The sequence below is a fragment of the Penicillium vulpinum genome (genome assembly GCF_028829585.1).
Source record: "Penicillium vulpinum strain IBT 29486 chromosome Unknown utg000003l_segment0_segment0, whole genome shotgun sequence".
NCBI classification, from domain to species: Eukaryota; Fungi; Ascomycota; class Eurotiomycetes; order Eurotiales; family Aspergillaceae; genus Penicillium; species Penicillium vulpinum.
Window position 1 is genome coordinate 3,535,793 of NW_026643243.1, and position 27,176 is coordinate 3,562,968.

At 47.3% G+C, this 27,176-nt stretch overlaps 9 protein-coding genes across 9 annotated transcripts; 5 read left to right on the forward strand and 4 right to left on the reverse strand.

The window, feature by feature from the left end:
- Positions 1 to 1,108: 1,108 nt before the first annotated feature.
- N7479_006383 (HD domain-containing protein) lies at positions 1,109 to 1,804 on the reverse strand (the record flags this gene model as incomplete). The annotated part of the gene is made up of 3 exons (XM_057254077.1): positions 1,109 to 1,358; positions 1,405 to 1,618; positions 1,666 to 1,804. 3 exons carry the CDS (start codon positions 1,802 to 1,804, stop codon positions 1,109 to 1,111), a joined length of 603 nt encoding a protein of 200 aa, XP_057107939.1.
- Positions 1,805 to 2,127: 323 nt separating this feature from the next.
- Positions 2,128 to 3,061, reverse strand: N7479_006384 (phytanoyl-CoA dioxygenase family protein; the record flags this gene model as incomplete). The annotated part of the gene is made up of 2 exons (XM_057254078.1): positions 2,128 to 2,660; positions 2,713 to 3,061. The coding sequence occupies 2 exons, from the start codon at positions 3,059 to 3,061 to the stop codon at positions 2,128 to 2,130; spliced, it is 882 nt and encodes a 293-aa protein (XP_057107940.1).
- An 808-nt stretch (positions 3,062 to 3,869) lies between these two features.
- On the forward strand, positions 3,870 to 5,731 carry N7479_006385 (uncharacterized protein; the record flags this gene model as incomplete). The annotated part of the gene is made up of 8 exons (XM_057254079.1): positions 3,870 to 4,041; positions 4,109 to 4,139; positions 4,192 to 4,386; positions 4,445 to 4,610; positions 4,659 to 4,760; positions 4,816 to 4,945; positions 5,004 to 5,116; positions 5,174 to 5,731. 8 exons carry the CDS (start codon positions 3,870 to 3,872, stop codon positions 5,729 to 5,731), a joined length of 1,467 nt encoding a protein of 488 aa, XP_057107941.1.
- A 1,230-nt stretch (positions 5,732 to 6,961) lies between these two features.
- N7479_006386 (Gfo/Idh/MocA family protein) lies at positions 6,962 to 8,197 on the forward strand (the record flags this gene model as incomplete). Its single annotated transcript, XM_057254080.1, has 1 exon — positions 6,962 to 8,197. The coding sequence occupies one exon, from the start codon at positions 6,962 to 6,964 to the stop codon at positions 8,195 to 8,197; it is 1,236 nt and encodes a 411-aa protein (XP_057107942.1).
- A 287-nt stretch (positions 8,198 to 8,484) lies between these two features.
- On the reverse strand, positions 8,485 to 10,593 carry N7479_006387 (signal recognition particle subunit SRP72; the record flags this gene model as incomplete). Its single annotated transcript, XM_057254081.1, is given in 4 exon segments — positions 8,485 to 9,685; positions 9,737 to 9,881; positions 9,892 to 10,207; positions 10,273 to 10,593. The coding sequence occupies 4 exon segments, from the start codon at positions 10,591 to 10,593 to the stop codon at positions 8,485 to 8,487; spliced, it is 1,983 nt and encodes a 660-aa protein (XP_057107943.1).
- Positions 10,594 to 12,361: 1,768 nt separating this feature from the next.
- On the forward strand, positions 12,362 to 14,585 carry N7479_006388 (DUF3405 domain-containing protein; the record flags this gene model as incomplete). Its single annotated transcript, XM_057254082.1, has 6 exons — positions 12,362 to 12,480; positions 12,588 to 12,811; positions 12,860 to 13,445; positions 13,507 to 14,347; positions 14,408 to 14,452; positions 14,520 to 14,585. Coding segments are annotated over 6 exons (1,881 nt in total), but the record flags the coding sequence as incomplete, so codon positions are not given.
- Positions 14,586 to 15,076: 491 nt separating this feature from the next.
- Positions 15,077 to 16,771, reverse strand: N7479_006389 (uncharacterized protein; the record flags this gene model as incomplete). Its single annotated transcript, XM_057254083.1, has 1 exon — positions 15,077 to 16,771. The coding sequence occupies one exon, from the start codon at positions 16,769 to 16,771 to the stop codon at positions 15,077 to 15,079; it is 1,695 nt and encodes a 564-aa protein (XP_057107945.1).
- A 2,501-nt stretch (positions 16,772 to 19,272) lies between these two features.
- On the forward strand, positions 19,273 to 20,700 carry N7479_006390 (glycosyltransferase family 31 protein; the record flags this gene model as incomplete). The annotated part of the gene is made up of 1 exon (XM_057254084.1): positions 19,273 to 20,700. The coding sequence occupies one exon, from the start codon at positions 19,273 to 19,275 to the stop codon at positions 20,698 to 20,700; it is 1,428 nt and encodes a 475-aa protein (XP_057107946.1).
- Positions 20,701 to 25,678: 4,978 nt separating this feature from the next.
- N7479_006391 (putative C2H2 finger domain protein) lies at positions 25,679 to 27,118 on the forward strand (the record flags this gene model as incomplete). Its single annotated transcript, XM_057254085.1, has 3 exons — positions 25,679 to 26,090; positions 26,148 to 26,287; positions 26,348 to 27,118. The coding sequence occupies 3 exons, from the start codon at positions 25,679 to 25,681 to the stop codon at positions 27,116 to 27,118; spliced, it is 1,323 nt and encodes a 440-aa protein (XP_057107947.1).
- Between the last annotated feature and the right edge of the window lie 58 nt (positions 27,119 to 27,176).

The following is a 27,176-nucleotide window of genomic DNA, read 5'->3' on the forward strand; positions in this document are numbered from 1 at the left end:
GCAGAAGTCCCAAGGTTGGAGTATCACGAGAACATTCGATGACGTTGCCTGATGTGGATATTTGGCCCCTCTTTAAGACCGGAGCCCTGGAGTGAGGCTGAGCTGGAAACGTAAGGTACCTCGGTATACTTGGCACCCCGCTTGTATTTACTTGCAGACAATCGCAAATAAAGTACCTTGAAGTATTGGAAGGAAGTCACAGGCTATGTATGTATGCAGCCCTATACATATTACATTTGAATTTTAGGCTGCCGTTAGAATTTTCCCATCCACTTTATGAGGGCGCCTAGGTATCCTGGTGCCTCTAGCTGGGAGGCAAATTGATAGCGCACATTTAATAGGTTTACTATTGTGCGGCTATGCCACTATTCAACTCGCCGAGCCTTATATCCACTGACAGAAACCTGGCAGTAAGGTATGACAGATATTGAAGACTAACCTTCTATCTAAACTAACAACAATCACTTATGGCACATTGAATATAAAACTAGTTAAACTTATCATTCCACGTGCTAGGTACCAGCCCTGGAGCTATTCACGCTTAGCTTAGCGTTTGTGGCGACTCTCTGGATGGTCCCTGACGGCAGTTTTCTGCCTTGATTTATGCCTTCCAACTTATTTTCCCTCTCGTACACTTAGTCCTAAGAATTAAAGCTATCTTCACGTATGATTGACTCCCCGTAAAAGCCCGTGCTTGTTACTCGTTCAGTTCTTCGTCCTCGACCAAGCGGAACGCCTTACTCTTGAACTCTTTTCTCAATGTGTCTGCATTCTAAGGTTGTATGTTGACAGAAAATATGCAGTAAAACAAGGTACATTAAGGTAATCAAATATATGTAAATCTCACTATTAAAACATGATAAAAAATCCGCTTTTTGACAATCAGTGAGCATTCAATCACAATCACTGAGTCTGAGCCCGGACTAAAATTTACTCACCCTGACTCTAAGCGCCCTCGTAAAAGCGGAAAGATAGAAAGATGTTACAGTGACCTAGGTACTCAATGAAATATGGATCCATGGACTTGGAAAAGAATATGTGTTTCCTCCTAAAACTGAACATGTAAAATGCATCCAAGGATGAACTTCACAAATAAACCATGGCTCCCTCAGTTTTCACGAAGCAAATGTGCGATGATCATATCCAGATATACCCCAGCTCGGGGTGTGATAGCCTCAACTCCCTCCAATTTTGCAGCATCATCCCACAGTCGAAGTGAAACCATCTCATCTCGAAGCGGATCTTCCTCAAAGTCTTTAAGGTCCGCATCTCGGAAGGGGCCGCCTTGGAATGCTAGTGATTTTTGCGAGGCAGATGATAGAGAATCGTAATATCCTTGGTTAACAGCAGTAAGGTACCTAAAAGATGAGTCTGGGCTCACAAAAGACAGGCAAGATCACATACCGCTTCGCAGCGACATGACTATTTACTAAGCGACACACTGTGTCGCTGAATCCAAGAGACTGAAGATATGATGCCCCGATGGCTTCGTGACCGATCCGGCCGACATTTTCGTTGCTTTCGCGAAGATTCATGCGAGCCTCCTTCGTGGATTCCAGCGGAATGATTTGACCAATGTCATGCAATAAAGCTGCAATTACTAACTCATCACGAGCATCTGGACGAATGTTAGTGAGTATGAGAAATCATAAGAACAATACATACCTGCTTTATGGGCCTGGTGAGCTGCCTGTAGACAGTGTTCTAACTGACTAATAGACTCCCCGATGTAGTCGCCTTGGCCGTACTTTTCTAGAGCGCCGATCAAGGCCTCGGCTCTTTCTTGGGGTGACTGCTGATTCATAATGTAATTTAATCAGATAGGAGAAACGTTGGAGAGAAAAAAAAAATCTTGATGGACAAGAGAGGAGAAAGAGACTTATTTATATACTCCAGTTGTTCCGTTATATCTCCGGCGTAGAGGGTAGTTCGCACGTGCCCTATACTAAATGTTCGGTCATCATGCCGGTGGCCCACACGACGTTGCAACCTGGACCAGACCAATTTATTTCAATAGATACATTCTAATTATTTTGTTTTGACTAATCGATCTAATTGTTACATCTTTTTTTTCTTATCCCATGGGATTGACTTTTCACTTGCCACGGTGCGACTTGCCTGTACAGATCAGACCGGGATGGCCGTAGAGTCCACAGTTAACATAGGGGATCCAAAGGCATAGCGCATACGGCCTTCTTCATATGACTGTCCGCTCTCCCGTATGTGGGTTGCAGGCCAGAGCTTTTGACGATCGGAATAGTACTGGTCGTGCAGATCACCTTCGGCGGCACAGTTATATGTAGCATAGATCGCACGGCGGTCCTTAGAGCTAACATTGGCGCCGCTGCGATGGGCCAGGTACGAGCCGAAGATCAAGATATCACCTACTCTTATTAATACCACCGCGATGAAAATCCTGAGGGTGATTTTAATTTGCATACCTGACTCAAGATCAACTGGTGTCCATTCATTGTTTTTGACCCAATCGGACGCAATGCAGCGATCGCTGCCGAGGGGAATATCCACGCGGTGGCTGCCGTGGACAACTTCCAGACCTCCATTGACTGCATTCATTTCATCGACTGCCGCAAGAATGGTCAAGTGCTTGATGTTTTTAACATGGGTGTAGGCATTGGCATCGATATGAGGTTCGAAACCACCTACCAGACGGATGAGCGATCAAGTCAGTACTATAACGTGGACATTACTTACCACTTCCTGCCAACTTGTAGTTAATCTTTTCTTTGAAGAGAAGCATCTCCTCTCCTGCGAGCTGCTGGAGAATACTCGTTGCACGCTGCCCTCGGAGGAAACTATCGAATCCGGTATGCGAGTTGGCAAAGTTTTCCGTGCGGCACAGCACGCGCTTGCCTTCTGAGTTCACCTCTTGGTAGGGCATCCAGGGCACGTCAGGGGCGCATGGAAGATCGTGGACCTCCTGCGCCCATTCGCGCAACTGCTCCGATTCCTTCGAAGTGAAAAAGCCACGAACAAGCAGGTATCCACCTTCCTGGAAACTCTGCAGCTGCTCAGCAGAGAGCGAGTAATGGAAATTATTCATTTTTTTTTAGATCGGTAGATTCAGATAGAAACACAGAGATGAAGGCGATTGTGAAACTGAAACATTGGGGGGGGGGGGGGGGGGGGGGGGGGGGGCTCAAGTGCTCGCATTTTGTAGATCGACTGAGAAGTAGGTCGCCGCAACGCAAGTCCGAATATATCGCACTTCGCACCGAGATGGCTGCTTTTTGCACGAGACAAAAATATGGACCCTCCATTTAAAAATTCTTAAGCACATGAGTAAAGGATAAATGCCAATAGGCTTGATTTTCACATAATGCCCAATGTGAGAGTACCAACGACGTTGGGAGACGATGGTTCACGCACATGGCGGAAGGATAAACTCCGATAGGTTTGACGATCAAGTATGTCGTACTGAACTTCAGGAAACTAAGGAAACTAAGGAAACTAAAGGAAACTAGGGATGACTAAGGAGGACTATGTGGGGTTTGCCAAGAAATATCTGTGAGGAAGTTATCAAATGGAACCATGGAACTGCCGAAACTATGGAGCTCTATTTCTTCCATGTATAACATAATCAAAAACAATGCATTGGCAGGCATTGGCAGGCATTGGCACACATTGGCAGGCGGCCCCGGGGAGCTTGGACCCCTCCTTAGTATGTATGTAGCCACAAGTTATACAACACGATTCTGTCGCACTTCCCACCGAGTATATCGTGTCTCTATCCAAAGCTTTCATTGGTCTCTTTTTGGAGTATCAGATTGTTAGAGCCATAGAGATGACTTGTATAGATATGAATTGATGCCCATTGGTAAATTTCTCATTGACATTTCAGTATTCTCAAGATGGCTGCATCTCCCAGTGACTCTGCCATGAAGATGGAAGATCCCAAAGAGCAGGTTGCGCAACCTGAATGGGATATTGAGCAACGGGAACCCGAGAAGAAACGCTCCGGCGTGCTCAATGTAGTGGTTTCTGGGTTGGCCTTGTTCAGTGATGGATACAACGCTCAAATCAGTACGTGTGATCTGTATTTCTAAAGGTCTTTTCTTTTTGTCTCTCCCATATACTAACCAAATGATAGTTGGCTATATGGAGCCTCTGTTTTCTGTCCTGTGAGTAGCCCTGTTTCCGAAAAATTCCGGCCAAGTTTATTGATCGGACCAGTTACAAGGATGGAATGTCTTCAACCATAAAGGGACGCCTGTCAAACTCATATCTCATCGGTGAGATCTTTGGCATGATTTTCTTTGGTGTCTTGATTGATCGCATGGGTCGTCGGACTGGTATCATTGCCGCGACGGCATTCCTTATTCTCGGAGTGGTGTTGGCGACTGCCTCTCATGGAAAATCGCAACTAGGGTATTACTCAAGCACCACAAAAGAGATTAATCAAACCCGTCACTAACACCGCAATCAGAATGTTTTGGATGATGATTGTCGCGCGAGGTATTGCAGGAGTTGGCGCTGGAGGAGAATATCCCGTTTGCGCTACCAGTGCCACTGAGGCTGCCGATGAGACAGCCAAACTCCGGAAGCGACGTGGTTTCTTGGTCGCACTCACCACCGATTTTGCTATCGATCTGGTGAGTAACAGCACGTAATCGACGGAGATCTTGCTAATTCCATGATAGGGATTCGTTGCAGCTGGCTTGGTTGCTCTTATTGTTCTCGCGTGTTACGGCCAACGAAACTCTGAAGGAGTCTGGCGGGTTACATTCGGCCTGGGCATTGTGGTATGTCTCTTACCCAATGAAGCTAAGAATTGTTCGATTCTAACTCTAGGACCAGTTGCCACTAGCAATTTGTTTCTTCCGCGTTCGAATGGTCAACTCTACTCAATACAAAAAGCATGCTATCAAGTCGCAGTATCCCTACGGATTGGTACTACGTCGCTACTGGAAACCCATGCTTGGAACTTGTGAGTTTCCGATTTGGTTAAATTATGCAGTGGCTTTGGCTAACGTTGACATTTATAGCCCTGGCTTGGTTCTGCTACGACTTTGTCACATATCCATTTGGCCTGTTCTCATCTACCATCATTGAGCAGCTGAATCCCAACAACACCACAGTTCAGAATATTGGATACGGAGTATGTCACCATTCTATCATGTTTTAGCTGGTTAAAAACTGACAACAAATTTTCCAGACCGTTATCAACTGTTTCTATCTTCCGGGTTGCTTGCTTGGCGGTATCCTGATGGATAAGATCGGCCGCAAACAGACCATGACCCTAGGTTTCATGATTTGGGCTATCTGGGGATTCATTCTGGGTGCTGCGCTCCACCCTATTCAGAGTGTTTTCCCCCTTTTTGTTGTCATGTACGGCATTTTCCAAGCTCTCGGAGAGATGGGCCCTGGAGTCTCGACATTCCTCTGTGCGTCGGAGTCATTCCCAACTCCTCTGCGTGGTCATTTCCTCGGATTTGCAGCCGCAGTTGGCAAAGCCGGAGCATCTATCGGAACAGAAGTCTTCACCCCAATCCAGAACTCCTTCGAGACCACCGCCAAAGGCCAGCAAGCGATTTTCCTGATTGGTGCGGGCTTCACCGTGGTAGGTGGTCTGGTTTCCTGGTTCCTCATTCCGGATATGTCTCGTGAGCTGGAGACGGAGGATGCCAAGTTCAAGGCATACTTGGAAGAAAATGGCTATGATGTGGGTTTGTATGGCGAGGCATTGGTCGTGAACGCACGCACTTCGACTTAGCCTGGCAGACAAGCAATGTATAGAGAGTTTGGAAATTTGTTTTTTATTTATGCCTTTCAAAAGGCATATTAAAAAAAAAAGTGGATCACAGGGCTCTGAATAGCTTCATAATTACCTTATTGGGTTAGGATTCAGCCAATCAGATCACTAGAAATAGTAAAAAAAAGATCAGTTATAATGACCACCTCAAAAGAGATATTAATCTTCAAGCCCTGTTGGCTCAACAGTGATGGTCCTGGTAGTACTACATTAGTGAGTACCCGACTGGTTGCAAAGAAAAGCGAGCTTGCGTGTTCGAGCCCGGGCAATGTCTCTAAGAAAATAGGCCCTTATAGGTGTTTCGACCCACCTAGACAGCCCCGCCAGAAAATGGCAGCTGGGGTTGGGCCGCGTGAGGCATTCGCTAACAACACGTTCAGAAGTTATCCCACTGCAACAGGCGACGCGGGGGCGGCGTGTGACACCACTGAAGATAGGTCGAAGCGTTTTTTTTTAGAAAACAGAAGAAGTTCGTATTGCTTTAAACATTAGGCTTTCATTTTGGCTTGAATATAAATATAGTCCAATGGGAATTCAGCTGTCTTTCACTCTAATAAGCCAGAACTGAACTGGTTACTGCGGCCCACATCTCCGCCTTTCTAGAAGCTTGGAAGCCGGAGATTTCTTATTCTTGTTAGATCTATGAAACATTCGCAAAAAGATCCAAGCAGTTTTACAGTCCTGATAACTCAGAAGTCTGTTCTAAGCAGATGAGTCTACAGTTTCTTTTTTCACTATTTGCTATGCCTTTCATTTACAACCAATAACTGTTGTACACATGGTCCATATATATTTATATATGACAGGTAATATGTATGCGACTATCTATAATTAAGTCAGATCTGGATCGAATCCGGGGTAAACCTCAGAACCATGAAATGTGACTCTACCTAGATGATGTCACCAAGTTGGCATCGATTGAAATGGCACACAGCTCCCAGAGACGCTGCCTTATTTCTTCTGTTTTATCAGTCCAAGTTCGGCGTCAACGAGGCATCGCTCTTACTCTAATTTTCGTACCTTATTCATTTTCATTTTAACAATCAAATACCCCATATTCCCTGAGCTACCTGAGATATCCTTCATCTTCTCAGTCGTTCGGCTCCGAGGATCTACAGAAACCCACCATAATCTCTGAACTTCCCTCCATCTGTACCCATCTGATCTGCTGCTTCCCACTCCTCCGGCAACATGCCCACCCCTGTCCTCCGCCTAGGGATCCTAGGTGCCACGGACGCCGTGCAAGCCACCTACCTCCCGGTCCTCCGTTCCCTCAAAACACACTACACCCTCACATCCATCTACGACACCAACGCTGAAATCGCAAAAAAATGCCAAGTCAGCTTCAACATAACACAAAGCACAACCGTCGTCGAAGATGTCCTGCTCCATAAAGAAGTGGACGTCATCCTCAACCTCCTCCCAATGGAGTACCACGAGCAATACACCGTGGCAGCCCTCGAAGCCGGCAAAGATGTAATGGTTGAAGTCCCCCTCACAATGAGCATCTCAAGTTTGCGCCGCATCCGCGAGGCAATCAGAAAAGGCAAAGCCTCCCGCTCTCTCGGCGGTATCAACGAAACAGACGGCCCAAAGGTATTCGTCGGATGTGCGCGGCGCTACGCGCCTTGTTTCACAGAGGTCTTCAAGAAAGAGCTCGCCACCCTAGGCCGCGTGTACTACGCGCGCTGCCGACACATCGCCGGCCCAATGAACAACATTGTTTCAAAGGATACCATGCCGCAATTGAAAAACAGCAATAACCCAGAGCAGTTCCGCGCGCTGCTGGAAGAGGTCTTTGGGTCTCGAGACGACCTCACTCCGGACAGAATCGCTTTCTGTCGCTACCTCGGTATGCTGGGTTGTCATGATCTGTCGATGATGCGTGAGTCGTTGGGGTTCCCGGATGCTGTTTCTAACGTCGCTATCACGGATCCGTTCTACTCTGCCATTTTCCACTATACGAATTCCTCTGAGAACGGCGGTAATCCGTTCACGGTTTTGTATGAAGCTGGTGTTGATGCTCTACCTCGCTGCGATGCTCATTTGACCGTCTACGGCGCGCACAAAACTCTCAGCGTCGAGTATGACTTCCCGCGTCCTGGTGAGAAGATCAGTACTGGTACCTATGTGCGGGTTGTTGTTGAGGAAGCGGATGAGTCGACGGCGACGGAGCATGTCAATGGAAACCGCACCCACGAGACTAAGAATGCTGTTCCTCGTTCTCGTGTGAAGCGGACGGAGACTTTTAGTGCCTGTGACGAGGCGTATGAGCGTGAATTCATGGCTCTGCATTCTTATCTAGTTGGTGAGGGGTCCGCGGCAAAGACGACTGCTGAGGACGCTGTCATGGATCTGCGGTTGCTACTTATGATCTTTGATCACTACAACCGCCAGTGTGGTACTATTCGGACCCCGTTGGGTTGAGGGTTGATTTCTCAACAGCGGTAAGAAAGTATGCAGGAGGAAGAGAGGTAGTTGTCTGGGGTTTTCGGAATGAAGTTGCTTTGAGCTAGTTCTATGGGAGTTATCTACATCCATATCCAGTCACAGGAATGATCGGAGTCTTCGGGGTTACAAACAGCTTCCGCGCATTTGTTTTACTGCCTGTCTCAAGGTTTGAGAGGCCCTTTAGTATGAAATATCTGATGCATACCTGAGTTCAATGTATCGTAGGTAGCATTCAAGCTATGATCTATCTGTCTGAAATTACACTATCGCTTGCCCTTCTTCTTATTTTTCTTAGCATTAGAGCCACCACCGCCACCGCCAGGCTTTTGCTGCTGTTGAGTGGGAGACTCTTCCGCCTTCTCATTGACAGGACCACCCTGTGTGAGTGCCGCAGCACGCTGCTTGCCCTTCCTGCCCTTGGGCCTGTAAGAAGAGCGATCACGCACAGGCAGCCAGCGCTCGGGATCCGGCTTCTTGGCAGGATCGAAGTCCTTGGGCAGACGGGACTTGCGCACACGCTTGTTGGCACGGTCTTCGGCGCTAGCAGCCGTGCGCTTGCGGGCACTAGCGAAGGCTGCAGCGGCTGCAGCAACCGAGGATGCGGAGGGAGCGATGCCAGCGGATTCCAGGGCTGAGACATCGATGTCGGCGATCAGGTCGCTGACTGCTGGCAGGCGGTCTAGTTCGGACTCGATCTGCGCATAGTCCAGGGTTGCTTGTGAGGCAACATAGCCAGCGATGGCCACAAGGTCTTCGGGGTCTTGTTTGTGCAGAGCACGGAATAGATCACCTGCTGTGGCAAGATCGGTGCGTTCTTCGGAGTGCAGGAGGGAGGCGGCGGCTGCGCGGAGGAGGGACGCGGGGGGCTCGGATTGAGTGCGCCAGTAGGCGGCGGCTTGTGCGAGGGTGGTACGGATCTGGACTGTACGGCCTTCGAGCTGGTACAGGGAAACGAGGACGCTGAGGAGGCCTGGGTTGAAGCGGACGGACTCGTTTGATCCCTCGAGGCTGTGGAGAGTTCGCTCCATGGCTGCGATAGCAGAGGCGGTATTGCCGCTACTGACATAGAGCTGTACCACTGTCAGAAGAAGGCCGAGGTCTGTAAGTCGTCGCTCCAGCAATGGGGCGATCTTGTGAATGGCTTTAGTGCCGGTTTCGCCTTGAGCGTGTGCTGCGGCGTTGTATACAGAGAGAAGGTTGGGGATAGCGTCGGTGGATGGGCTTGGACATTTTAACTGTGCCTTAGCTGTGGACCGGATTATGCCATCATACTTTTGGACAAGAAGGTCTGCAGCGTGCGAGTTGCCGATCAGATCACGATCCTGGAATTCGAATAGCCGATCGTTATTGATAGCATCTGGAGTGGAGTGAAGGGCCTTGTATAGGATGTAGGGGTTGACAGCAGTTGGACGTGCGAGAACGATGTTGTTGCGGGCAATCTTTTTAGTCGATAACTCGGTGATGCTAGGAAAATATGTAAGTAATAGGCTTTGAACTGGTATGATTGCAACGTACTTTTCCACAGAGATATCTTTGAGGACTGCCTCGGCCTCTTCTAACTTGCCAAGTTGAATCAAGACATAGAGTTGTTGCACTGCAATTGGCAACAGCTCTGCTGTCTTGTCTTCGGGTGAGAGGTCCTCTGATGTCCGGCAGATATCTATGCAAACTGTCAGTCTGGGTCCGAATCTCGAGCAGGACGGCATGCTGACTTTGAGCTCGGTTGAGCAAGATTTCGCTCTGCTTAAATGCTCCCTTTGCAATGTTCAAGCAAGCTGCGTTGTAAGTTGTTTCGAATGATTCCAAATCCTCCCTCGACAACCGGTCGTGGCGCACGAATTCCGTCTCCCCTTTCCATTGAAGCTGGGCATCGGTAGCCCACGAATTAATGTTCAGGTCGTTGATCTCGTGACCTGAAGATTCCGTATCTTTCGAGAGTTGTTCATAAAGCTCGGCTGCGCGTCGGAAGTTCTCAGCACGATAGCGCTGTTGTGACAAGACAAAATCAACATTGGTCCTCAATCAGTACAAGGACAGATGGGACACCATACCACTTGGGCCTCAAGGTGATTAGCACCGCGCCCAGAAGCTACCCGAGTCAAAGCTTCCGTAGCTTCTTCAAGCTTCCCGCACTTGTATGATGCATAGGCGTATTCCAGGCCTGCACTCTGCTTCAGCGCATCGCCCGCGGCCTGGAATGTCTTGAGAGCTTCTTCGTAACGGTCGAGTTTCAATAGAGCAACGACTTTCATGTGTTGCGCTTGCAAATCGGATTTGGATTTGGTGAGGACTGCATTGCATGACTGGAGGACTTCCTCGTGGTCATCGATCGACGCCCGCTGCAATAGCGAGGCCAGCGATTGCGCAACCATAGTGGGGGGGTTGGTCGCTCGAGAATTCGGGAGGAGTATTAGGGGTGAAGAAGACGGGTAACTTCAATTTCAGATAAAGGATAAAATTGTAAGATTTATACAAAGAACACAGTGGCCGATTTCCCCAGATCAACTGATATCAAACTCCAATGTGCGGAACTGGTCTTTCCCCCATCGGGGGTTTCTGCACTCAACGCCGTGTGCCCCGCCGTAGCTCACGTGTCATATTTGATCCTCCATCTTGGCATCGGCAAATTCACTACTGACGGTGACAATTCTCAAATTTCTGCCTTTTGCAGGGTGTGTGCTGATGGGAAATTGCATTTAAGCCAATTTTTATACTGTAACACCCATATATACAACATTTGAATGAATTTACAGGTATGTCAAATTCACGAGGGTTCAGACCGGGGGGAGACTCCGTCGCGGGACCGCCTACAAAGCATCTGGGCATACCGGTGCCTTTGTTCATCCAGCCCAGTGCCATGGGTAATCAGAAGACCAACGTTATTGCCCGCTCTGTTTCTCTGTTTTGAACGATGAATGATCAGACACATTTCTAAGGTTGACTTTAGTTAAAATTGGAAGGATACGAAAAAAATTTCTATAATGTCCATGGATCGTTGCGTTCAATGTTGGCTCCCACAGCCCTCTCATTAGTCTATCCTGGAGTGCTCTATACTTTACATATCAGCAACCTTAGTACTGGAATTCTGACTCATTTCCTTTAGCATTAGTCGGCAAAAACTGCGATACTCATACTCAAAAAGGCGATCTGAAGGGCAAGGCCCCTTTAAAAGAGAACAATTTTTTTTTCATATTTGAGCGTAAGAGATGGGCTAACTGTTTTTCCCCCAGTAGACATATGCTGGTTTTACTTGAGGCGAGGCTAATTGTAGGACGGAGACGAATGATTGAAGGAGTGGGAACAAATTGAGGCTTTATTATTGACGAAACGACTATCAGCTAACTTGAACTTAGTTACCAGGCTAAGGTCGAAGCCAAAGAACGCCCATAATTTAATTTCATGTTTGCTTCCCATTAGAGGTGTCTGAAACGTACTAAGAGAGGATTTTCCCACCTAGGCAATTGCCATGATACCTTCATGTACCTTTGTAGGTAAATATATATGCCTATAGCTAATACTATTAGACCTCCACGGCTTACTCCAAGTCTGAAAAAGGTAAGCCCATTTTTGCATCTAGTAGTTTATCATGTCGACCCTCTTCCCCCCCCCCCCCCCCCATGTTCCCTCATAGGACATTTGTATGGATATTGTATGAATATTGTATGGAAGTAGGTACTTCCTATTTCGTCAATTGGACCATGACCCACTCTGTCGCACATGGACCCGTTACTCCACAGAGTATACCTACTTTGTACATATGTATATACCTACGCACTATACATAGATAGAAGTCTCCTAGATCCTAGAGAATTAGAAGCTAATAATATATTCAGCAGGGAATACGTCACGTAGTCCCCACCATATTCCCCTTAATGCTTTGATGCAAAAGTTGTATACATGTGCAGCAAAGTAGCCTGTCTCATTTTATATTTATTCTCTTTGAAAATTTCTTTCAATGCATTTAATGACCCAATCTCGAGTTTCACCACGTCTAAAGTCCTCTCGCCGTTACACTCGGGGATGTTATTTGGCACTTTTTGTTATAATATCATTCTTTGTCCTCAACAGCGCTCTAAATAAAAGGCAAGACTATCTGCTGTCTCTTCCAGTTCCAAGGCTAATAATACAGAGCTCTTTAGGTCGATCGTTATCCGCCCAGGAGATGTAGTCAGTAAGATATCGCGGGAAGTGAGGCCACAAGATGATAAAGCGCCATTTGCCCATGAACAGAATGGACCTGGAACCTTACGTGATGTTCGGTATGTCGTTGACTAGTTTTATATCTCTTTTTTCATATTTTCATCCATATAGTCTATTGTCGTTTGTGAATATCCTTTTTATGTTCTTTGCTAATCCACAATCCTAGGGAGGACCGATTTTACCGTGGCGGGACATTGACAGTAACACATCAAAGTGATAATAATTACCCCCCGAACCCTATCATTTATGACCCCTATCCGGAATACAACGGCGGCGAGTGGCGCAAAGAATTTGTAGGAAGCTTTCGCGCGTGCGAAGGTCCGCGAGGAAAGACTCTCAGCCGCACGAGTGCCCAAGATATGATATCTGTTTATCCAGGTATCCAAAAAGGTAATTTCTAGCTCACCGGGAACCTCAGACGTCTTTAACAAGTCATAGATTTCCCTTCAGCCTTGCTCGGGTCGTATCTGGCAACGGGGGTCGACGGATATGTCTGTACCGATCGCTCTTCTCGATTGGGTGCGTACGGGTACGGGAATAATGCCAGAGTCGATTGGAATAAGACCAACTGGGGGTCACTTCAGTCACAGTGCTTTGAAAAGAACGTCGGAAGATATGCGCCAAGCGAGATCGATTCGCGCCCAGCCAAGCTCACCCTGCCAGTGCGCTCTCGTTTTTCTGCACGCAACCCCTATCGCGATCGACCAGCCTCTTCGCCAGATAGCTTGAGATACAAAACAAGATCCGCCATTCTCCTTCGTGCGTGGCATGACATGGAATGGACTGAGGATCTTAAACAAAATGTTCGGTCTCTTGTCATGGAGCTATCGTTACACTCTGGTGCCGAGTATGAGGTCTTCATCTTGTGTTATGTCCAGGATGAGAGCATCCCCATATATACACACGATGCCAAGGTCATGGAGAAGGTCAAATCTCGATGTGTCCCACGCAAATTTCTGGACATGGTCGTTCTTTTCAATGACGCGACGTTGGACTCGTGGTATCCTAAGATCGAGGAACATCGGTATAGTACCTTTTCAATTTCGCGGCCATGAAATTTTGCAGGTTTCCTGACAATCTCGCAGGCCGAAGTATCAGTACTGGCAACCGGTTCAAGTCTTTTCCCAGGTGTTTCAGGATTTTGACTATTACTGGCAACTGGAAATGGATTCTAGATTCACTGGTCATTCCTACCATTTTCTCGAAAAGTCCGCCGAGTTTGCAAAAGCACAGCCACGGAAGTATCTTTGGGAGCGCAACGCCTACTTTTATATTCCAGGGACACATGGAATTTGGAAGAATTTCATCAAGAAGGTTGAGTCCGCAATGGAGGGCCGGAAGAGTATTTGGGGGCCCAAAAGCTTCCCTCGGATAACCCCAGTAGGCCCTAAGCCTCCTGTTGCTTTCCCAGAAGATGATAAGTATGAATGGGGTGTTGGCGAAGAGGCCGATCTTATCACCTTTCTACCGATATTCGACCCTGTTGATACGAAGTGGCTATTCAAAGATATGCTTTGGGAAATTCCTAGAGCTGCTCCACGGCGAGCATCACCTTTGGCCATGGGGCGCATATCAAGGAGGTTACTACATCAGATGCATGTTGTGCAAATCCAACGCGGAATGGGCCTTGTTTCTGAGATGACAGCTCCCTCGCTTGCTCTCTGGCATGGGCTCAAAGCAGTCCACGTGCCCCATCCTCTCTATGTCGACGGTAAATGGACATCGAAGGAGCTTGGACGAATTTTGAATACAGGTGAACCTGATAATATCAATGGCGGAACTGATAGTATCTGGAACTGGGATCACCGATTGGATCACATACTGTATCGTATATCGTACATGTTTACAACACAAACTGCGGGAGATCTGTATCGGAGATGGCTGGGCTACCCCATCAATCCGAATCAGTATACCGATGGCAACTTCGTGAGTCCAGAATTGCTGATCAAATCTTGTTGCTGTTCTAACTTCTTATCCTACACTTAGCACCAAGATGATCAGGGCCGAAATTGGTTTGAAATTGGTGACTTGGTAAGTTCAGAAATTCCCCTAAACGTGAAAAGCTGAGCTCATTTGCTGACTGCCATCTTTTTACTAGCGAGAGGACTTATACGGACCACTCTGCTTTCCATCTATGTTACTTCTGTTCAAAGAGTACAAATAAAACTATACTGAGCCATAGCGCCATATGTATCCATACAATAGAGTGGCAGAGCGAGAATATCTTGCTATAGAACAAGATAATGTCTCTACTAATTTTGTTCGCAACGCTTTCGGAGGGAACTAAGACGACCTGTTTTACAGAAAGATGAACTTCCTGTCACGAGACTCAATGAGACCTTATGGTTCTTTGCAAAATTAGGTCTCACGCTACAGGGAGTTGATCGACAGGGCTGCTGGTGGGGGCGATGAAATAAATATAAATTGTAACTCCTTCATAGTTAATTCTATAATTCAATTATGTACATTCTTCATTATAGTGCGAGCTTTCTAGAGAATGGCACTATACAAAAGATCTCTAGGAGAAATAATCTATGTGCATCCACTATCAAAACAGCAGATGCACCAAGAGAAAGAGAAAGCAGAAGAGAGGGACATCTAGGTCCTGCCTTATAAGTGGCCTTAGGCCACCCAACGGCATTGTATCCCAAATCATTACGGAAGTTCGTGATGTCTTGCAGTAGACCCCGGTACCTCCTGGATTTTCTTGTCTGACCGCAGCTCACTTAGATAATGACCATATAGCTCAGTCATTTGAGGTGGCTTATCCTGTTCGGCAGAGCTTGGTGTAGCGATATATTCATCTATAGTCTTTGGATGCGAATTCGTTGTTCGCTTTCGATGAGAGATGATTACCCAAAGGATCACAATCAATACCAAGCCACCAGCAGCACATCCAATGCCAATGCCAACCTTTGCCCCGGTTGAGAGACCTGGGCTGGAGTTGCTAGTGTCAGCCTTTGCCTCAGTTGAGAGGCTTGAGTTGGAGTTCCCAGTGCCGTCCTTTGCCCCGGTTGAGAGACCTGGGTTGGAGCTCTTCGATGAAAGAGGTACCCAATACCCATTCCAGCTGTCTTCCCATGAATTGGCTGAAGCCGTGATTGAGGTGTCACTAATCTCAATGCTCTGTTGAGCACTTGATCCGATTGCCGGCCCAGGTGCTTGTGCCAAAAACCAGTATCCACTCCCAATACCTTCTTGCCAGTTTGTGCCAATGAAGGCTGCTTGGAGGAAAGCTCTGCCGAGGACGAAGGAGTCGGAGGGGTAGCATGGGAAGTATGTTGTGTTTTGTTCCACTAACGGCTTTTGGAGCGTGAGCTTCAAAAGTTGAAAAGGAACTTTTATCGTTATATTCTGAGTGTTTCCCGCATTCTTCTCAAATGTGAAGGACATATATGCCGGGGAGGATGTTATTTTCTCGTAACTTTCGTCATCTGTGTTCCAGAAATATAGACCCAGATCTTCGTTAAAAGTGACCGGGAGGTCGGCTGTCATTGTATCACACGCATCCTTAGGAAGGTAGAGGTATGGAAGTGTAGGATCGATTTCGACTTGTTTGCCCCTGATGATGGTGCTGTTTTCCCACGTGAACAGCCCAGATTTATTCTCAAAGCCAAATGGTGAGTCCCCAGTCGCAACTCCTATCCCGATGTCTTTGAGATAAATCCTAAGATTTCCGAGGTGTCTCGTATTATCAACCTGTTGAGAGCTTACTTGATCCAGCACTCGGTTTTGATCATACCCTCCAAGCATCAGCGAGCCTGGAATTTCCGGTTCCACAGACCCAATGTGCATCCCCCATGAGTATGAGGGAATGCGATCAGACGAAGAATCATTCCAGTGCTCCCAGGCAGATAGCAAATTGAATTTGTTCCCATCCACTACGTGGCTAGCCTTCGGGGCTCCCAGCGACAAGACCCCCACAGAGACAGGGTATCGTTTTCCATTCGGATATTCTTGGTAGGCATCGTAAATAGACGCCATAGAGACGTTTGGCACCTTATGCCCATTTTGTAGCGTGAGCGTGTCGGCGAGAACCCCTTCTTTGACATATCCAGTACCACCCCATTTATTCACACCTGCACTGCTCTGATCGGAAAGCCAGTTCATCTGGGTCGGGTCGGTCTGTGTGTTCAAAGTAACGGCGGAGGTTGATGCGTCGATGTTGAAGAGACCAGCTCGTCTTGCATAACAAGTAGTTGTGTCGTCTGAGCAGACGGTGTCGATAAGAATGGTACTAGCCCATCGGTCGCCGGGGTAGAGGTTAATCGGCTGCTTGTTCGACCCCAATTCAACTGACACGGCGTGCCACGGACCATCTGGACCATAACTTTGATCAGACCATGGCATTGTCCAAGGAATACCATCTGCATGCACTATGACTGCGATGACAAGCAGCCAACAAAATATAAATTTCATAGTATAGAAAGCCATCCCGAAGAACGGCTCTACAGTATAGTGGGAAGATTTGGGAGGTATTATTCACAAATTATTGCGAGGAAGTGGCAGGCGGTTCTACAGAGTACGAAATGCGATCGCTATTTAGCCCCCAGCCAGAGCGCCTTTGCATAATTTAATGGGCGCGTAACTGAAACTTATTGCCAAAAATGTGCATAGAATCTGCGGTGCGTTATCACGGGCGCGTACAGAGTAATTTGAAGGGTTTAGAAGATTACTGGTTTGCGAGTTCATAGTGGGTACTGTCTTTAGTGTGATAGGCCGGAGGCTGTGGTTTTTCGCGTTGGCGTGCAGCGATGTTTCAAGCTATACGGAGTACGGAGTAAACATGCTTAGTATAGCGCTTATATGCAGATTATACTGCATTTATTCTTCTTAATAATGTGTAGGTAGAACCTGAAGTTAACTAATCGCCAGCTTTAACATATAGGCGTGCCAAAGTCCCTCTCTGCAGTACCGGCGCATAGCGTTAAAACCAGCTCAATTCCATAGTTAATCACTAAGAATAAACTAGGATTTTCAACAACTTCATACTGTCAAAACTCCAGATGAGAGGAGTCGTGCAGTGCCTGTTTAACATTCGTTCTCAATACGTGCATTTGTACGGAGTATTTAATCTTGGTTACATCATTTTGCTGTACATTGAACTTGACGTTCATACTGCTTATGAGTTAACGGAAAGAAAAGTCCTTGGATACCTAAAAGGATACTGTCTGACTGACTCGTAAAGCCTCGAGTCGATGGACTCAAGTGTCTAGTGTCTCTACGCTGGCCACCAGCTACGTATCTTGAGGAGCATAGTGCGGAGGACGAGGAAATCTGGAGAGGAACAAGAAATATCCACATGACAAACAATGCCCATGGCAGATCTAGGCTGTTTTCTGAAAGTGGAAATCCAATAGCGGTGCCAAGCGCTCAACAACCATACCAGAATTATTAAAGTTAAATAGAAGTTGGTGCGCCGCAGTAAACACCAGATCTCGAACCTAAGTATCTTTTGTATTACTTGCCCATACCAAGGGTACTTAGGTACCGTGCAATGTTGTATGAATTTTCTCAACACTCGAGATAGTTAGGGAAGATATACGCTGATGTAGATGGTGTAAAGGAGGTCTCTTTCATTTACTGCACTAGCAGGAAATATCAAGCAGACTGAAAAAATGAACTATCTGGCAATAGCAAGTTCCTACGGAGTACTTATAATTTTATTTTTTTTTTGAATATTATCTCTCCAGATCAGAGATTTAGAACTCATCTAAACATCGGGCTAAGTGAGTTAGATTTGTCTCATAATTTAGTACTCTTTCTTTTTCTTTAGCTGGTTCGAGGATTGGGAAAACCCATAGTATCCTAGGCGTGCCGAAGTATCTTTTGTATGAGCAAGTCACACAAAGAATACATAATTTCTAGATCTGGCTTTTGCTGGGGCCAGCACCAAGTACATACCTATGGTTGGTGGGTGCTTGGCACGGTGACGGGGTAAGCCTCATTTGGCATTGGCGTTGGGGGCTGGCCAGCTCGGCCCCATATGATGTACTTTGTACGAAGTACTTACTATACATACGGAGTACACATTGACAATGTACTCTGTATCTCAAAAGGTTTTCACGAGGAAAGTACGGAGTAATAAGAGGCTTGAATATCAATGATCTTCAATCAAGGCAGCGAAAGAGTAGTGGGAACTGTGAGTAGATGAACCAAGCTGTGATGGCCCTAAACGGCCATGTCACAAATGCGAAATCTTATCGGATACGACAATGCCTTCTTATCCGGACATCACTCCATACTCCGTCGTGTCTTGGCTGTTAAAGCCGGAGAGTAGCACAGCAATTAGAGGACGCGCGGATGTGGGGACGGGAGGAATCATCAACGAGTAAAAGACGGGAGCATTGCTTAGGAAGTCTTGGCATTGACAGGGTTGTACTCTGTACTTTGTTCTTTGTACACTGTTTTGAGAGTTAGAAATCAGTATTTTAGATGGTATTAGAATAGATGGGTTTCGTAGAACTCATGTTGTCCCTTTGTATGTCAGCTCGTACCTGAATATAATGTTCAATGCAAGGTACAGTGGGGACTAAAACCGAAACTTACACTGTATACGAGTGGCACGTGACCTCCACCGAATGGACCCTTCACGTCATTGATCTTCTCTCAGACCCCTTAGGGAACTGGCCCTGCCCATTTTCATCCCATGGAACCCCGATCGTCTCTTAACCCTATATTCCCGTTCTTTTCTCTTTCTTTCTCCTCCTCTTCTACCATTTTCCATTCTCCAAACTACCTGAGCATCTATATACGATACTTTCATCCGCCTTGGGCCTTTGATTGTGCTCTAGACCAAATTTTTATCCCCGCAATGCGGTAGAGCCCGACACGATTTCACAACACAAAATATGCTATTCAGTGCCCGGGATGGGTCTCTTCCAGGGGCATCATGGGCTTGGAAAAAGGTGCTGCGGTTTGGGGTTGTCTTCTTGTTCGTGATAGGATTTGCTGCTGTACTATGGCCCTCAGTTGAGCCAGTGAAACTGCCAATGGAGACAGTTGCCAACATCACTTTGGCCCCCGATATCTCGTGCAATCTCGATTACGATAAATTGGCAACCCTGAACGTTGTCAAAGTCGCCCAATATACCCGTCGAGAAATCATAGTCGATATGACGGACGAGCCAGTGCCCTATACTCAGTGGCTTGATGAGCCGTTCTTGAAAGTGCCGAAGGGCAACGAGGGGGCGGCGGATGGGTGCTCAATTTCCACACCAGTGTCCTTGCGGGTCCCCCAACCGCCGAAATTGGCGGACGCGTCACACATCGATTTCGGAGTTGCGACCAGTATCGAGAGATTAAATGAGTCTCTGAATGCCTTCGCTCACTGGGCTGGATACTCACGCAGTCGTATTTTCGCACTGATTGAACCAGATGAATCAGGCAACGGATTCCAGGATGTCATGGCCAAGGCTGACTCTCTGGGGATCAACCTCCACATCACAGTGTCGGAGGATAACTATCTCAACCGATACTTCGCACTTATCCCTCTTTTAGAGAAAAACGCCCGGGAAACAACCCAATGGGGTTGTATCATCGATGATGACACATTCTTCCTGTCGATGCCCAGACTAGTGGATGCGCTCGCTGAATACGACCACACCACCCCCATGTATATTGGCGGATTGTCAGAGTCTATCCCGCAGATTGCGACATTCGGAATGATCGGATTTGGAGGCGCGGGCGTCTTCTTATCGAAACCTCTGTTGACCGAAATGACCAACGTGTACGACAAGTGTTCTGCGATGGATTTCACAGGCGATCGCCGCATCGCCATCTGCGTCTATCGTTACACCCACACCCGGCTAACGGTAGATCACCGTCTGCGGCAGTTGGACCTGATGCGCGACGCCTCAGGATTCTTCGAGTCCGGCCGCGAGCCCCCGCTCACAGTACACCACTGGAAGTCCTGGTTCCACGCCGACATGCCGAAGCTAGCGGTGATTTCCGAGTTATGCGGCGACAGCTGCCTCCTCCGCAAATGGCACTTTGGCGACGGCTGGATCTTGACGAACGGCTTCTCGGTCATCAAGTATCACGCCGACCCAGACAAGGACGACCCCACCATGGAGGTGACATGGGAGCCGCACAATGGCGCCAATGAGGAATCTTACCTGCACGAATTGGGTCCGCTCCGCCGCAAGGATGAAAACAAGAGGAGCTTCCAGCTGGTGGATGCCGTTCACGAGCCGAAGGACCATGTCACTCAGTGGTATGTCATGCGCGATGAGACTAATGGCGATCAAGTCTTGGAGCTGTCATGGCGAAAGAGGTAAATTTTTTTTTGCTTGCCTTGTACATGTACAGCTCGTGTACAGGGCTCCTTTACATTGTATCCGGGCCCCGGCGGATTGCTGGATCAATAAGCCCACATTCAGGCGCATGGGTAAAGGAATGCCACTTTGCATGGAGTTTTGGTTTTGTTTATAGATGAGGGGTATACGTTCTATCTAGTCTAATGAGTTGAATAATGTGACATGGATGGATTTTGGGATTACCTCTTTACGCTGCAGAATTGTAGCTGTTGAAGATTCTTCTCAAGTACTAGGCTGCTCGGTCTCGGCCGTTGTAACATAGACGGGTTGAGCCATTTGCGCTCTCTCTAATCTGCTTGAGTCTTTTTCAATAGGGATTTAGCGAGGATCTAGCAGTTTAAATATAAGAGATAAAGCTAGAGCCAGGGAAGGGGAACAGGTGGGTAGGACCCGCCCATCTACCATGGCAAAAGTAAGAAAGGGCCAAAGCTCACCGATATTATGCCGTACCATGGAACCGATATAGACTACCTGGACCCCTTGCATATGCCGGGGATATGGTCTCTTATATATGGGTGTCAAACATGTGGTTTGCGATTCTATGTACGGAGTAAATTGTGGCTTGTTCCCTTCTCTGCTCATATATATTTACAACCTCCTCAACCTTGGTCAAGCTTGTTGATACCTAAGGTTAAACACAACTATGATGTTAGATCTAGACTGAACACCCAAGATGCCATAAACATATTATACACCGAGAGCGACAAAGTTGAGAAACAACTGAAAAGTCTCCCACGGATGTACACCTCAACTCCGCGCACATACGGGGTACAGCCTAACCATCGTCTATCGGAGACAATAACCACTAGTAGCAACATCCTAGTACGGAGCGCGGAGTACGCTGTAAGGGTATACCGTTACCCAGCGAAGATCCTATGGAACCCCTGAAGATCGATCGGCATTGAATGTCGATCGAGATACTATGTACAATATAACGGACGTGAGACGAAGTGGAGTAAGCAGCCAGCAGTAATCCGTAAGCAGTAAGCAGGGTGATCCCGAGCAACTTGATATTTGGGGAGAGTGGAAGATGGAGACTGCATATTGACAGTGATCAACCTGGATCAAGTTCCATCAAAAAGAACCAGATGCGCAGTCTTGAGTCTTCAGAAAGCAGTCAAGACTAGAATAATATTGGGGATTGGGGATTTAAAGACGTGCGGTTTCAGTCTACATTGCTCGTATTACCGAGGGGAAGGGGGTGGGACAGACATGTGTACGGACATATTGATCGAAAGGTGGTCCATGTCTCCAGGCACCTTCCCTATCCAGACCACATGATGTATATAATCTAGGAAATGTTTCCTTTAGGTACTCCGTACATACCGAGTCGCCTCCCGGTGGAGCCCGGAGCATAGTGCAATGCAATGCTTGAGGGTCATCTGCATGGGCTTCTACGCCACCGGTTTGGTACGGAGCATAATTGAGTGCTAGGGATATTAGCAGATTTTCTGCAGTTAGTCTCAGGCAGCAGGCCGAGACGAGCTAGTGTTGATTTATCTGCACTATTTACCCTGGTGTGATGACTTAGGCACATCAGTGGGCCAATGCTCAATTTCCCCAGGAGAAATGTGACATCAGAGTGGAATGTGCGATACTAGAAGACACAGAAAAATGGGCCATTTGGCCATAGCTCTAGCGGCTGTTCCTGGATTTTGTGGATATATATATTTTTTCTCCCATAATATATATCTAGATTGTAGGTTGTACAACATAATAGGGCGTATCCGATGCTCCAAGGTAGAAATTCCCACTATGGAAACGGAGCATTCCACCTAATTTGTCAGAAACCAACCTTGCAACCCTAAAACACACCAAAATTGACACATGTCCAGGACATGCTCCATCCCAGGGGCCTACAGGATGAAGGAAGATTGTTCTACTAATAGAAATATGGAGACTAGCGTGGACATGATACACCAAGACACGTCTCAGCCACAACCATGTGGGAATCGCCCCGTGTTGAGCCATCCAATATGCGCCGGCCCACGTTAGTTCGATTTTCCGTTTCCCATCAAAATCAAGGAAAACAGCCAACGGTAAACTAAAATAAATCACCTTCCCATTCATTGGTTCAATCCCTGACATTATTTTCTCATTTTGTTTATTCGAATTTACACGGATCTACATGGTATTTTTTTTTCCAGAATATTGGAAATATTGTAGGAGGGAGATAATCTCCGCAACTCCCCGCAACATCCGGGTTGACCAAACCTGGCAAGTGCAGTATGCAGGATGATGGGTGTCGTCACTTTCGTCACAATTGTCAGGGGTGTGTTTTAGCTTGGTGAGGGGCTGAGAACGGTAGGTGTGTGTGCGAGTGAGCATGGGCGTGAGAGGATAGTATACCAATAATGAGAGAGGAATAGCCTTGAAAGGACATCTGGGCAGGATATGACCGGACCAGTCATCCTGGTGCCCAACCCCCCTTTTTTTTATGTTTTATGTTTTATGTTTTTGTTTTATTTCGCGCCTAGGCATTGTCGTAATAGATACAGTTTGCTGGTTTTTTTTTTTTTTTTTTTTTTTCTACATTAATCCCTCGATGTGAAGGGTATAGTGCACAGGCTCAGGGAGGATCTCCTGGTAAGGCTCCGAACCGTGCGCAGGATGGGGGGGGGGGGGGCACGCATGACTTTTTTTTTTCCCTTTTCTTCTACGGGTTCGACGGGTTCTACGGATGTTCCAAAATCCTTCTGGTGGCCTTCTGGAAGGTCAGGAGAAGGCTTGGCGGAGTCATCCGTGCCGTCTTCTGTGGCAGTGGAGTGGGTTCCCAGAGGCTGAAGCCAGCCGGTGCCTTTTAGTGCCCCCCCGGAAGGGAAAAGGGGCGAACGAGATGGGTGTGTAATTACCGATGCACACCGGATGGGATCCACTACCGGATCGTCAAAGTCCAGGTAAAGAAAGAGAAGAAAGGGAAGGGTGAGAATGGGAAAGTCGAAGTGAGTTCGTCCTACCAACAGTGTAACCCATATATGCCGAGGCAGGGAGTACAGGTTACCATTGTGCTAGCGGAATACTTCTAGAAGGTAAATCTCCATTTTACGAATGTATTCAGCTAACAATAGTCGGGATAGAACTATCGAGGTAATCTCCAAAAAATCGTATAAAAATAAGTATATCACCCAATGTGTGTCGCACCATGCGAAACCTGCATGTCATCGTTGATCACCGAGGTCTTTTTTGTTTTTCTTTTTGACTTTTTGTTTTTTTTTTTTCTGTGTTTTTATCGCAAAATCCGGCAGAAGGGAAATGCATGTATTTTCTTTTTTGGCTTCAGGGGTCGTAGTTCGGGCCCCCCTTTCATACTGTATGGGACTTTATTAACGCCTTCATACATTAGTTTCTTAGTCCGATCGTATCCTTAATTTGGGTCATGGTCTGGGGAATAACCTTGCGTCAAAGGGTATATAAGAGAAATTTCAGGAGGCTATATCGAGAACAATAAGGGAAATTCAGGTTCGGATCGGCCTTTTGTATCCATTTTCGGGGAAGTGCACGTTGTGGATCCTTCTGCCAGGTTTCCTTCTAGCGGGCTTCGCTGGGTCTAGGAGAACTAGCCCTTCTAGAAATGGAAAGGGGAGTTGAGTTTAGGGTGATATAGGAGTGGTATGTTAGGTTGAGATCATGAGAATGGCGGTATATTACATATTATAAGTGCAATATACAAAAAGTGAAAAAAAAAAAAGAAATCGAAATACTAACTAAATACTAAATACTGAATACTAAATACTAAAATAACAGAATAGAATAACAGAATACCATAAAAGAAGTAAAAAAAAAACAAATGATGTACAAAGATGCAGACAGTGGCACCTACCACACCTAAATCACCTAAATCACCTAAATCAACTAAATCACTTAAAATATATGTAATAACATAATATTCCCTATTTCTCCTCTCCCCCCCCCCCCTTTCTCATCTACTTTTTAACCCTTCGCTTTCCTTTCTTCTTTTTTTCATCTACAAATCTTTTCTGATCTCTTTGTCTACCTTTTACCCCCTTCCAGTTTGCGCGAATTCCTAATTCCCTCGAACATCTCGACTCTTCTCTATACTTATCTCTTGCAGATACCTAGAGCTTCCTTTGAAAGGTGTGTTTTCGCTTCACTCCTTACCTTCACCGCGATTTGCCAGTGATGACGCATCTCGCCTATTTCGCCTTGGCTGCCCAACCTTCCCCGGCGCTGTATCTTGGGTTTCTTGTACACGGACAATTTTGCCCGTGCTGGTCTTGCAGTGTTTTTCTTCTGTTTTCTTGGAACTTAGCGTTTAACTGGTCTCCTTCACCGAGGGCCGCGGTGCACAAGAGAAAGATCACGAGCTTATAGGCCAAGCAATGTGGAAATGAGTCGGAATTGCAACCATCCTGATATTTCGTTTCATGCTGATCGATTTTTTTTTGCTGTATAGGAACTTTTACAGGGATAGGAGACCTATCCGCCTTCACCGACAAACGATCACGCGTTCCGCCTTTAGCCGACCACAACATTATCCTCTGAACGGAGCTTGGGCTTTTTTTTTTGGCAGAAATCGAGCCATCGAAACTCTTACGCAACCTTGCATTCCACTGCAGAAAAGTGGAGAATTTACCCCGTTCCATTCTTCGCCGAGGGATTGTTCAAGGCAGAACAGTGTCATACAGGTTCACACAGGGTGAGTTTCTGGTTTTAAGGTCCAGCTGCGTCTTCGAGTTTTTGCTCTCGATTCATTGTGCCGAAAATTAGTCCTGACTATATTATGACTTGATAGAGCTTGCTATTTGCGAAATCTTTCAACAATCGCCACCCTTCATCTCAACCAGACCTTGCGCGTAAAGGACTTTGAATCCAACAGCCATCGGACTTCGTGGATATACTAGCCGTGAAAGGTCTGCCGAAGGACGTCTTCGAAAGCAGTCCTTGACCGCAGTCCCTTGGCTACTTGCTGGGTCGGGTCATGGACTTCACAACCATCCTGAATAGGAAAAACTCCGCTGCAGCCGCTGCCGCCGCCGAAGCGCAGTTACAACAACAGTACTTTCAGCAAAGTTCACAGTTACACACCGGAGCTTCGCCCACGATGAAAAGCGAATCAGGTGGCTCGGACAACCCTGTCAACGCATACCCTCCTCATGGTCCCCCGCCTATGCAGATGGATACCGGACTTGCCGATACCTTCTATTATGCACAGCCCACGGGTTCAACCCCTCGAAACATGGCCTATGCCCCCGCAGGATACGCTGGCGATCCCCAGATGCAGCAGGAACCTGTCTCACAAGGAAGAGCAGGAATTGAACCACCACCAAAGACCTTCCACTGCTCAACCTGCAACAAGGGGTTCGCACGGCGCAGCGACCTTGCTCGACATGGTATGTATTCTCCAGAAATCAGAAATTTAGGAAATGTAGTCACTGATAATCTATTAGAGCGTATTCATACCGGAGTTAGACCACACGCTTGCGAGTGGCCAGGGTGTGGAAAGCAGTTCATTCAACGCTCAGCTTTGACAGTACACTCCCGTGTACACACCGGAGAGAAGCCTCATATGTGTGAGAGATGTGGCAAGGTGTGTATCTCTCGTCCTTTTTTTTTTGTTCTGGCTAGATCTAACAGTTGAAATCTTCAGCCCTTTAGCGACTCGTCTTCTTTGGCCAGACATCGCCGCATTCACTCCGGCAAGCGACCCTACAAATGCCCGTACGCCAACTGTCAGAAGACATTCACGCGTCGTACGACATTGACACGGCACCAGAATCACCACACTGGGACTATTGAAGAAGCTGCTGCTGAAACCGAGGCACAGTTAAGGCAAAATAAGGATCGTGGACGCCCCGGTGAAGGAATGTTTTCTGAACACGGTTCCATTCATTCTACACCGTCACCCGCGCACCACCCGTCCATGTCACCTGGTGGTGAGCTCCCGCCGCTGAACATGCACCGATCTGCTGGCGACTACTACATGGGTACCGGTCCTATCCCGCCTCATGTGCGTGGGGATTTCCCTCAAGGTAGCCCCCGGGCTTCCCCGACTGCGACCTCTCCTTCGCTGTCCAGCTACGGCAGTGCGCCCCACACCCGGCCATCCATGACCTCGCATCCCTACGCCCCGCCTCAACCCCTTGAGCCCCCAGCCAACAGTGACCACCGCCCCAATAGCGTGAATGGCAGTCCACATATGACTAGTCTTGGATGGGCCTCGCCGTCTCACGGTAGTATGCCATCACCTGGATCGGCCAACGACTTCACCTACCCTGAACCCACTGGCCCCGCGTACCCGACATCGATGCCGCCGCACATGTACTTCCCCAATTCTACCATTCGTCGGCCTACCAGCACCGAGCCGGAGAACTACGAAATGAAGCCCCGAGGCGACCACTCATGGTCCACTGCTGTATGATTCACACAAGTGTTTCGCAGCAGCTTTGAATTCTTCCATTATTTCCTTTGTTTAATAA